At 28.9% G+C, this 12,507-nt stretch overlaps 1 protein-coding gene across 2 annotated transcripts; it reads right to left on the reverse strand.

Moving 5' to 3' along the window:
- Positions 1-312: 312 nt before the first annotated feature.
- On the reverse strand, positions 313-5,773 carry LOC131178768 (protein IQ-DOMAIN 13-like). 2 transcript variants are annotated; one of them, XM_058144620.1, is made up of 6 exons: positions 5,361-5,773; positions 4,076-4,216; positions 3,131-3,562; positions 2,591-2,824; positions 1,817-1,945; positions 313-1,185 (listed from the first exon to the last, which is right to left on the reverse strand). In XM_058144620.1, exons 2-6 carry the CDS (start codon positions 4,148-4,150, stop codon positions 454-456), a joined length of 1,602 nt encoding a protein of 533 aa, XP_058000603.1. In that variant the 5' UTR covers positions 4,151-4,216; positions 5,361-5,773; the 3' UTR covers positions 313-453. The 2 variants fall into 2 exon arrangements, with proteins under 2 accessions (XP_058000603.1, XP_058000605.1); XM_058144622.1 differs by having other exon boundaries at positions 4,076-4,173; positions 5,361-5,772.
- Between the last annotated feature and the right edge of the window lie 6,734 nt (positions 5,774-12,507).

The raw sequence follows: 12,507 nt of genomic DNA on the forward strand, positions 1-12,507 counted from the left end.
TTGAGTGGTGCAAATGAAATGGAAATATATATTATTAATCCATGTAAGAATGTGCTTGTTCTCCTGGACCCCAATACTAAAGCAGCAGGGGATGCGTAGAGAATAGAGACACACAGACTGGTAAACTCATTCCATTTATCATTGATATCGCATGTCAATCTTCATGGGTCTTTTGCCAAAAATAGGGACTACCCATTTGATTTAAGCAGCTCACAAGAAAATATAAAGAAAAAAAGAAAAAAAAAATAAGAAGGGAAAGAGTTGCAGCCTGCAATAAACAATGAGTAGAGCAATCAGAATAAACACAAACTCTTACATTCAAACCATAATTTCCTATTTTTAGCTTTATTATATTACATCAGTATTTTAGGACTCAAAATATCACCATACACTCAATCAAATGACACCAAAAAGTATGAAAAAAAAATTGTTAAAAATTTATGAAAAGTAAAATCACACAAATCGGTTAAATGGCTTTCTACCAACCGTGGCAGGCATAGAGACGGTTGAATCCACACTCAAATTTCCTATGGATTGAAGTGACTCATGTTTATCTAAACCCCTTTGAGAACTTGAATCCTTGTTAGAGAATGAGGACCCTTTGTTCCACTTGAATGATCCAACGCCTTGTGTCAAAGGGAATGAAAGCCTCCTTTTTTCACTGCTTGGGGTCCCTGGAAACCCCTCCTTGGGATTGCTGTTAGCTCTTGCTTTAGCTTTGGCTGAAACTGTAGAAACCATGTAGTTTGGTACCGAAAAGGGTGGGCAACTTGTGAGGCTGTCATTGTCCTTCAATGGCAAGTCGAATGGGGATTCACCTCCATTAGCTCTTGCTCTTGAATATTTTGACAAGCTTGAGGTGTTTGCTTGTGGAGTTCTGTGTACAGGAGTCCGTACTTGTCTCGCCGACACAAATGCAACTGATTTACTGGATCTTGGTGTGGGAGTGTCCATACTATCAAACCCAAAATGCTGTTGCTTGTGGTTGCTTGATGATGGCCGTGGGCTAGGCTTCATCTCGGAATGTGGCCTTGGCGGTGTAAATTGAAAATTCTTTATGGCTTGGCTTTCAGGAGGATTTGTTGGATGTATTTGACGTTCTAACCAGTTCCACCACCATGGAAACCCATTGGATCGAATGTCCGCTAGAGTTGATTGAGCAGATTTTGGAGTTGATTTCCATAACTGTCATCAAAGAGAAGGAAATACTAAGATGTATTCTATTTTCCTATGATCCAAATCATCCTAAATGTGCTAATTGAGTGGTGAAATCATGGAAACCGTGGAATGATATACATGTCATTCAAACTGTTCAAATGAGACTTCATAATATCCACTACACACATATCAGCAGCTAAAGAATCATATTACAGAGATAGATTTGCTAAAATACCAGCGCAAAAGAACTAAAAGAATCTGTGCATTCAAATTTTGATTCCGTTTGTGATTCTTCAGACAAGGAAGAAACAGCAGGCTTTTCTAGCATACCAGTTGCAACGTCCCAGGAAGCTACAGGCTATAAGCCGATAGCTACGAGAATGTTGCATGCGGTGCTTAGAGTTATACACATATACCATGAAAAATTGTGTCTTACAACTCATTGGTTATGGACATGAAGCTTCAAATAACATGTCCTTGCCATAAGTTGCTCGAGGGAGCTTATCATTTCTGTAGGCTAAATATATCATGACAACCTTTCTATTGCCATTAGAAAATTACAAATTACCTATAAAGATTATTTTCTACACATGAAAAATTGAAAAATCATGTAGATGTGAGACAAAAAAAAAATTATAAATTCATCTGTTATAGATACCTGGTGGGAATATGCATATGCCATGGCTCTTTCTCTCTTGATAGCTGCATTCACCTTTCTCTGCAGCCTTGCCTCAATTTCCTCTTTTGTTAGCAAGCTGTCATCCCAATCTTCATTACCTGCCTCAGACTATAACAATGGCCTCTATTATGATTGCTACTTATTGTAGTAGAAATATGGAAACACTATTAAATAACAGACAGGGTGCTAAAGATTTATGCTCACTTGATTTAGACAATCAACAATAAGTGGATCTGCTCCAGTAAAATTCTTAACTATCATGCAACAAATGGGTCTCGGCTTGAAAGCAACTTGACGCTTTCATTTTTATCAAGCAGCTATGACTCTAGCAGACACATATAATTCTCAACATGCGATCAAAGTCCACTGATCAAATGAAGTACCAGAAAGTACACCTTTAATTTTTTAGCACTGAGGCTACAGCAACAAATTGCAATAACCTATAACCATTCCAATCGAGACATCCCCAACAAGTAACCAGAGTGTAAACAGTTGATAACCAAGAAATGGACACCTAGAGGTAATACACAGAGAGTGGAGACCTCAAACCATGCCTTTGAAATGGAAAGGCAAAGAATAACTGTGCAGTTGTGACATTAATTTTTGGAATCCAGACCAAATTAAACTGCTGACCTCATTGATTGAAGCTTGCAAGATGGACAAGTAATGGACTGAATAGGTAGATTACAGTGCCATATATTTATAGCTGCTTAACAGATAGAAACATAATCATAAATCAAATGAGGGACTTACAGCCAGGCTCCATTTGCCCAAGGTACTCTCTACTTCTTTATCATTCCTGTATTGAGCATGATGCCGTGCTTGGTTTTCCAACATCTGGATTCTCCGTGACTGAATCTGAGATTGGACCCGGACCAATAGCTGCATGCATTTCATTGCATTCATTGTCTGCCGTTTCACACTCTGTCCTCTTACCACTCCTTGAAGCCTGACCAGGCCCTTCAGTGATCTAAAGCTCCTTCTTGCCTGCACGACAAGAAGAATGTAATACCAATTACTGATAGTCCAACATTATTGCAGTATCCCATAATTTGATTGCCCAAGCAATTAGAGCAACAGAAATTTAAATTGCAGGATTCATTATAAAATCTCAATTTTAGTAGGTGCAGTTACATCAACATCCTTTCAAAATCATGAAAATGTGCAATTTCATAATAGGTCATGTATCGGTAGTAGAGTGCAATGCTTCTTGAATAAAATTGTCTTGATATTTCCAAATTTTCTTTTCACGAGTCCTTACCATGAAATCAATGAGGGAAAAGAGAAACTTACAGCATAGCCTCTATAGGCTGCTTGGATCTTGGTAGCTGACGCATGATGGTTCCTCAGAGTAGGTTCTGGTCTGTAGTATGTCTCCTTATGACGTTGAACATTCTTAGGAGAAGCTGCCCTTGGGGAAGCAACCCTTGGAGATGCAGCTCTGGGGGAAGAAACTCTAGGAGAAGCAAATCTTGGGGAGGTAACTCTTTGAGAAGGAACCCTTGGAGAAGGAACTCTTGCTGGCACAAAAGGAGGTGTTTTTGGTTGCTCAGGAGGAGTGGGAGGCCTGAAAATTAACTTATGCTCCCTTTCAGCCTCATCCAAAATTTTCTCAATGCTACTTGGTTCTCTAAACAGGGGAATGAATGAATTTGTATCAGCACGCTTTAGTTTTCCTAGCCCCCTCTTCTTCTTCTTTTCTTTTGTGCTTTTCCTATCTGATTCCTGCAATGTGGTTTGTGATGGTAAAGATTAAAAAAGGCCGATAAACGAAGAATCCAAAATGCTAAACATTAAGGCCTATTAAACAAGAGAAGCTATTGGCCATGTATGAAAGTCAAGCAGCATAAAATATGTTCTGCTTCCTTGATCAAAATATTGCACATGCCCAAAGAGCACATAATAAATCTTACTTATCAATCAATTTTCACAATCATTTCAAAGGCCAGACATATGAAATATCAAGTGCTTCCAATCTATAGCAGGAACCACTGGTCCTTCAGGATAACAAAAATGGACCTCAAAAACTGAACATTTTGAAATTATAGTCACTTTTCACTTCTCCAATCATGAACACTCACAACTTCAAAACAATTTCCTTCATGATGTCCAAACAACAATGAAAACATATTCTGGAGAGAATACAACCATTTTTTTTCTTTCAGGTTCTATAAACTAATTTCTCCTAATTTTCCCTTAAGTTGAATCCAAATTACCAGAAGTAAGATATCCACTTACATCGGTTAGCTTGTCCTTGGAGTGGGGTAGAAAGACCTTCTTGATTGCAGAAAACCAGCTCCCTTTCTTCCCCATGTTCGTAGCATTACTGCCTCCACCTGGATGGTCAAAACTCAAATGTTCTGTACAATTAACTACTATCTGCAGGTCCAAAAATAAAGCGATACTTATATGTGTATGCATGTGGGTTATAAATGTATGTGGATTTATATCAGAGAATCTTGACATATGACAAAACATCTTTAACCAAAGAAAGAAAAATACTGGTGGAACCGTTCTGACGTAACAATTCATGCACTTTACCATGTTATCTTTCTACACCCCATTAAGGGACTGCACAGGGTGAAAATCACAGGAGACACTACCAGATCAACACATAATGGATAATTCTTATCTTCTCAACTCAATTTTTCAAAGCTGGTACGCGATCTACAAACTCTAATTGAAGAGGAACATAGAAGAAAGAATTAGATTTGAAGACACAAAAATAACAAGTAGGCACAAGAATTAGAGGGGAATTCCCAGTAGAATTTTGTTAAGGAATATACACTCAGAAGATAGGATAAGATAAGTAGAAGAAAACAGAGGAATCTTCAAACTGGATTAAGATATTTAAGTCATAGAAGGAAGACAACATCCATCTTTTCATATCACAACCAAATTGAGGGTTGAAATGAGAGGATAAAGAGAGTATATCAACAGAAACACATACAATCAAGAAAGTACTGCCAAAGCAAAACTGTTTCTTGTTTTTTTATATTAAAAATTAGGTAAGAAATTCTTGCCAAGCTTGGTATCCTTCTCCTGTACAAGTTTAAGTTAACCAGAGAGAAGAAAACAGTTAAAGCATAAAACCACCCAAAAGAAAATTGAGGGATGGTGATAGATAAAGAGATGATGAGGCTATGAGGATTTGCAGTTCTCTTCCAAGTGCTAAATCACCTTAAAGAGAAGTAGAATTATCCAAGAGAAATATTTCTTAATGGGTCTAGGAGACGATTAAACTCAACAAGAAAACACAGATCTGACACTTGACAGAAAAAAGGATCAAACGAGGAAAATCACCTGAAACCTACATGGCCACAAACAGTACCAAGACCTCTAAAAAGAAAAAAAAAAAAAACCTTTTAAACAATTCCACTTCCTTTGACAATTAACATAAAACACCAAAAAGATCACATGATCCATAATTAAAAAATACCATAATTAATACATACCCAGAAAAAAAAATCTTTACCAGAAGAGAAATGAACAAAAAAGAAACTGAGAATAATATGAAATATACCTTATGTAAGGCCCAGTTTTTGCAATGAAACCTAAGGAGAAGGAATTAAGCAAAAGAAGGGAAAGGGCAGGAGGAGGAGGAGCTGCAGCAGCAGCAGCAGCCAGAGAAGTCTGTCTTTATGCTGCCTCTCCTTTCTTATAGAAGATGCTCCCAGTTTTTCTTTTGAAATCTTTTATCACATAATTCTTTTTTTCTTGTTTATCTTTGTTTCAAACAAAACCTCTCTCTTTCTTTGTTTTGTTTCTTTCTCTCTGTAGAAAACTTTGAATCAGGTTCTTGCTTTGCTTGTATGAATTTACTTTTCTTTCCTTTACCACCTTGCACCTTTTGTTGGATTTATAATTTTTTTTCTTATGGGCTAATGATGATGATTAAGAAATAGAGAGAGATGGCCACTTTCTCACTCAATGGCTCCAATCCAACCAGCTTTACTTGAACGGGAAGACTATTTGGACAGCAACTATCCCCACCTTGATTAGAACTGTTAGGTCGTTGGTACTCTCTTCCATTCTTTATTATTTTTCTTTAATTATCATTATCTCTTTCATTATTATTACGTTTGTATTATACGGATCTTACACTAAACTATCTTTTCTTTCTTGAAACTAATATAAAATTTTGCTTGATTTCTTTTGTATTTTATAAAGGATTTATGAAATAAAAATATCTAATATTTAGAGAATTATTGAATAATGGTTATATTATGTGCTTACTAGGTTCAAAACAAATTTAAATTATATTATTATAGAAAATAAAATTATTTTGTGAAATTTTATAATTTATTTAATTAAATTTTTATAAAATAATATTTTTTATAAAATAATAAAAAAATTTGAATATTTTAAATTATCATATCTTTTATAACATCTTAAATTTTAATTAAACTAATAAATATGAAATGTAAAATACTAAATAAATATATCTTATTTAATTTTGTTTATAATATTTTTAATATTATTAAAAATATTAGATATGTTCTTTTATGTGAAAAAAATTTATTTTTAAGTTAAGTTAATAAATTTCTCATAATTGATTATTTTACAGAAAAAAATAATATTTTACAAAATTTTAATGAGATGAATTGTAAAATTTTATTAAATTGCCTTATTTTATATGATAAAGTAATTTTACTTTATTTTAAAACAAATAACCATAGGATATATTTATCTAAATGTGTAAATTCACTCATGATAATATAAATTTTATTTTTCATCTTCACACGAGAGAAATGGAAGATATAAAAAGACTCGAACTCGAATCTTCTCGACTCGTTACACTTTAAATGTGTAGAAAAACTAATCAGACTGCTCTTTAATTTGTAGTATATTTTATAATTTATCTTCATATTTAAGTATTCTCTCATTAATACAAATTCTAAAAATAATTTTTTAAAACAAAAAAGTAAAAGAAATATGACATATTTTTAAAATTGTTTAAAAATAATTAATATAAAAATCACTCTTTCAATATTAAAAAATAATTCAAATAAAAATATAAATGAATAAAAAGGAATTTGAGTATGGTTGTATTTTTTGAATTATAAATTAATTTTAAGATATGAGAAAAATTATAAGTTACTCTTTTTACTTTTAATTTGAATTAATTACGTTTTGTAAATTTTATTTTGTCAATAAAATGATTAATTTAAAATAATTAATCTCGTAAATTTTATTTATTTATAAAATGATTCCTTATTAAATTTTATATATTTAAATAATCATATATTTTCTTATTTAAAAATTATATTTGATTTATTATATAATTTATATTTAAAATATAATATATACATACATTATATCTAAAATATAATAAATATACTTTTTGACTAATTGATTAAGAATAATTGTATTTAAATATATTTATTGTATTATAAACGTATTTTGCATATGTGTTTAAATATATAAAATAGTAAAGATATTTCATTAAAATTTATTTTATTTATAATAAGAATGTAAAAAGATTATTTTCACTATATATAATTTATTAATTATTACTCAATATATAAAAATCGACTGAATATAGTATTTTTAATCTATTTACATGAAAATGAAAAAAATATATATTTTATTAAAAATTTTATTATTTTTCTAAATAAATTATTTAATTTTTACAGCATATTCCTGCTTATGACTTTCAGGCTCCAATCATAAGTAGTTGGGTGATTCACGAAAGTGCAGACACTTTTCTATGTCAAATGTGTTTGGCACTTGCTTTTATTATATATTTTTAATTTTGAGATCAAAATTTTTATAGTTTTTATAATTTCTTTTTTTTTTAATCATCTTTAGATAATATATTTAAGATATTATTTTCATAATAAATTATTTATCAAATTGCTTCTATTCCGCGCTAGGCTTTAATTTGGAAATTGTTAAGGGAATGTTGGCCAACTTATGTGAAATTACATTAGCCATTGTAAAGAAATTTGGATCGGGACATAATTAAATCATTTTTTCTTATTATCATTTGATAATTTATTCATTAAAATTTTAAATGTGTTAAATTAAAGTAAGGAAGTACTTTTTTAAAATCATATAAATGATTTAATTGATGTGTAAATTAATAAAAATATTTTTAATTATAAGTAAAAATTAATAATTAATGAGAAGTCTTTTATATTTTGAGAAAAAAATTGAGAAAGTGGAGACTCAAATTTTAAGTCTGTCAAATGAGCGACATGCCATTAACCATTAGACTAATTATCAGAAGCATAAACTAATTCACCACTAATCCCACACATACATGTTCAATTTGATTTTGTTAATTATAAACTTGACCTAGTTATACTATACAACAAGACTAAGTAAAGATCCAAAAGTCTTCACCAGGATTGAAGTTTCTTCCAAACTTGTTAATGGTTTCAGGCTAGACTAAGTCAACTGAGTTTTGGTCTCAGCTGACCCAATTTCTTGCCACCACTTATAAGTCTTGCATTCTCCATTTCATAAGTTAACAAAATTATATACTTAAATAAAAAAAAAATTCCCCATTTCATATATATCCTTCGCAATCGATATGAAATATCAAAAAATTAATCTCTAGATATGATCACTTGATATACGTGTTACTTGACTTGATTGGGATGAATAAAATTCTTATGTGTTAATAAAAAAAATTAAAATATAATATTTTACTTTCTTTTATAAATAAAATATAAAATTAATTTTTATTTAAAATATGAGAAATTCTTAAAATTAAATTATCTAAATACAATAATAAAACAATGCTTATTAGTTAAAAAAATGCCTGATTTTTTCTCCTGTTTTTCTCGTGAGCATTGGAGTTTGGAGCTGGTGGGTCGCGCTGTCGCTGATCGGTGATGCCTAACAGTAACAGCTCAACAATGCTTTAGAAAGTGAATGGTACAATACATCATGTTGTGGGCCCAAATGAGGAGGATGGTGGGACCAGTGACACGCATATAGAATCCTATGTGATATGAGCCATTGGATCCGAATATTATTACATGGGTGTGAAAAGTTGGAGCATGGGATTGACATGATTATGCCATACGAATTTTGGTAATATTGCCTTGCACGTGAGAACTGAGGGACAAAAACATGCTATTCCATGGCTTCCCAAAGACACGGGACACCTGGACAACTGCCCCACCTTGCTATAGGACAATAATATTCTTCTGGGTCCATGAACCAGTTAGGCCAAGGGAGCAAATCCTTTGTATTTTGAAGTGACAAATTTTAATTTAACTTGAATTTATTTAACTCAAAATTTTATATAATTTATTTTAATTTATATAAAATTTAAAATAATTTAAATTCAAGTAATCTGCGAAATAAAAATTTTAATTATGAATGAAATTGATAATTTATATAATTTAATCCGAAATTGATATGTTTAAAATGACTCGATTAACTTAAATTTTAATTTTAAAAATTAAATGAATAAATATTTTAAATTTTAAACTAAAATTGACATTTTAATTTAAAAATCAATAATACATCACTTGAAATATATTATTTTATTATAGTAGATATATAAATTTAAGATACATACATAATTATATAAATACATTATAAAAAAAGAGAAAAAAAATAATATAAAATTTACGTAGTTCGATCGTAAGATCTATGTTCATAGACAATATAAAAAAAATTTACTATAATAAAAAGAATAAAATATAAACTTTTAAATCTTACTCAATGTGTTTTCTCAAATATTTTACAACTCTATCATAAGGGTAGAATATTATAATATTTAAATTTTTACTATTTTTTAAAATAAAATTTACTATTTTTTATGGATATGTATTCAAAATTGTTTATCTCCAATAGTCATTTTTGTCATTTATATTAAGAAAAATATATATATTTTTGGTAGTTCAACCAAAATTGTCTTAAAGGTGAAGTACATGAAGTTGAAAGATGTGTTTGGTGTGCTAAGTTCACCATAAAAGTTGAAAGAGGTGAGCTAATTGGTATCTAAAATCAATGGCCTGCCTTGAAAACTTGGCTATAAGTCAATGGTGGATTTTTTTTAATGCAAATAATAATAATAAAAAACAATTTAAGTTGTAAAAGCATATCCTATAAGATAAATTTAAGGGCAACAGAGATTTATCTTAGGTCATGAACAATCATTACTTAGAAGAAAACTGTGTTCCCTACACTATTTTCTTTCAAAGTTCTATATATTTAAAAAAAAATGGGTAATTTTATACTTTATCTTTAAATTTTATTTCGTATTTTATTTTTATTTTTTAATTTTAATTTATTATTAAAAATTTTTTTAATTTTAATTTTATTTCATAAAAATCTTTCTGATCTATTATAGCAAGATTTTAGATTAAAAAAATAATGAAATTACTTTTTTTTTTATTTCCTTCTACATTCAAAAAAATCAACCGTTTTAACAATAATTTAAGTCTATCATAAAAATATCAATATTATCATAACGATTTATTTTTTATAAAAAAAAATTTACTCATCACTGAAAATTTTTTAATAATAAATTAAAATTAAATGATAAAACTGAAAACTGAAATATATGATTAAATTTAGGACATATTATAAAAATTAGAAAAAAAAATCTATATGTAAGTCAAATGATGACATGATGAACCACTTGTTATTATTATTATTATTAATATTATTATTTTATTTCACTTGGTTTGAACAAATTTGAGAAATATAGTTCATTGTGGGCAAAAATTGAAGGGCTAAGGTTAAGACTGTGAGTGAAATTAATACCAATCAAAAGCTTAGGTCTACAATTAAAGGGTTGATTTTTTTTTTTTTTTGATTAATTCCACTAATATGAAAAATTTTACTTGATTCATAAAATAAATTTTATAAAAATTATTATATTTAATATTTATTTAACTTCTATTAGAACTCAAATTTAAAACCTTACTATTATGAAATAATTAATTATATAACTTTTTTAAACTGCAGTCTTATTAATAATAAATCTTATTCGATCAGTTTGATTTTAATGAAATTAATAAAATATAACTCTCACAGAGATGGACATAATCCAATGATAGTTTTATATATGTTAAATCTTGAAGATTCATGTTGACCTCCTCTTCCTATGTAATAAAAAATAAAATCTAATTCTTAATAAATTTATATATATATATTAAATATTTTAAAATGTAAATGATAAAATATTTAATTTAGCTTCTGTATTTATTAGGGGAGTTTAATTTAACTCATTTCAACTTTTTGTCAAAATTAGTATAGAAATTTTAATTTAAGCTGAATTTAGCTTAAAAATTAAAATTTATGGGCTAAATTTCTTGATTTCTTAGTTTAAATAAAGAAAATAAAAAGTTTAATTTCTTAATTTTAAGATTAAATTTTTTGATTGAGGTCCAAAAATTAAGAAGTTTAATTTCTTGATTTTCTTAAATTTTAGGCTAAATTAAGCTTGAATTGAAATTTCTGAATTAAATTGAATAAAAAATTAAAAATAGACTAAATTAAATTTTTTTAATAAGTACATGGGTGTGATTAAACTTTAATCCTATTGTAAATTAATAAATGAAGTTGATAAAATCTTTAAGGTGGAAAGTAGTAGTGGTTGTATACATGATAACCAAATCACACTTTTTACCAAAAAGTGTCAGATCAGGCAAAGTGGAATTACATTTTCTGTGTGATTAAATCAACTGTGGATGAATATAACAAGGAAACCTATGCAATCAACCACACTAATCAGTTAGAAAAATGACAAAATAACATGCTAATCATACCAATTTAGTTAATGAACCATGAAATCCATTAAAATATATGATGTCTTAAGGTAAGAAGCACTCATTGATGTAAACTGGTAGCTCCTCTGTTGCCAATGCCATCAAATCCATGATTTACTTATTCAAATTTGGCTTTGATCATATAAAATTCATAATTTTTTTTTGACATTTTATTTATAATTATATCTAATTCTTTTAGCTTTATATTACCTTGAAAATGAGTTTATATTTCTTAAAATTTTATATATATAACTAACGACAAAATGTTTTAAATATTAAATACTAAAATAATAATTAAATCCTAATATTAAATTAATTAGATCAGTTATATGGATTTGGTTTAATACTGTTATGTTTGAGATCATTTTCGTATTAATACTAAAAAATTATAAATTTTGGATACCATTTCATTTACGTCATTTTATATCTACTTGACTTTTTCGTTACTAATTTAACACATTTCCGTATATTTTAATTGATACTCTTTTATTTTATCTCTAATGTGTATACGAGGCCAATTAACTAGTTAGTTGGTTATACATTTTAATAATGGTTAGTTCAACTCTAATAAGCTCAATCTTTATACTTACTTCCTGCACTCTTAAAATTAACATCACTAATCACCGTTTACATGCATGAATATGTAAAAACACTATCCATGCATAGATATGAGAAATTAAGAATGTAAATTGCCTAATCAAGAGCCCATACTTGAGCAATGAAGTGAGAAGTTAATGCAATAACTGTAAACTTTTAGTATTAGTAATCTATAAAGAGGAAATGCAAATCAAGAGAAGGAAATGGTGGTTGAGAAAGGCAAGAAAAGGAAACATTAGATTTAGTATGTGTGTTGAGATGGGGAAGTAAGTGGTCATAAAACAACCTAACTTTGTAAAGTGTGATATAGATTAAATAACCACTAGCAACTAGCAA

This window comes from Hevea brasiliensis, chromosome 1, assembly GCF_030052815.1.
Source record: "Hevea brasiliensis isolate MT/VB/25A 57/8 chromosome 1, ASM3005281v1, whole genome shotgun sequence".
Classification (NCBI taxonomy): domain Eukaryota; kingdom Viridiplantae; phylum Streptophyta; class Magnoliopsida; order Malpighiales; family Euphorbiaceae; genus Hevea; species Hevea brasiliensis.

What these genes read in the sequence shown, in the direction of transcription:
- LOC131178768 (XM_058144620.1), bottom strand. Translation starts at nt 4,150, where the DNA reads ATGGGGAAGAAAGGGAGCTGGTTTTCTGCAATCAAGAAGGTCTTTCTA. An exon ending in CCAAGGACAAGCTAACCGAT is followed by an intron (nt 3,563 to 4,075) that starts GTAAGTGGATAT and finishes ACCACATTGCAG; the next exon opens with GAATCAGATAGGAAAAGCAC. An exon ending in CATATGCATATTCCCACCAG is followed by an intron (nt 1,186 to 1,816) that starts GTATCTATAACA and finishes CTTTGATGACAG; the next exon opens with TTATGGAAATCAACTCCAAA.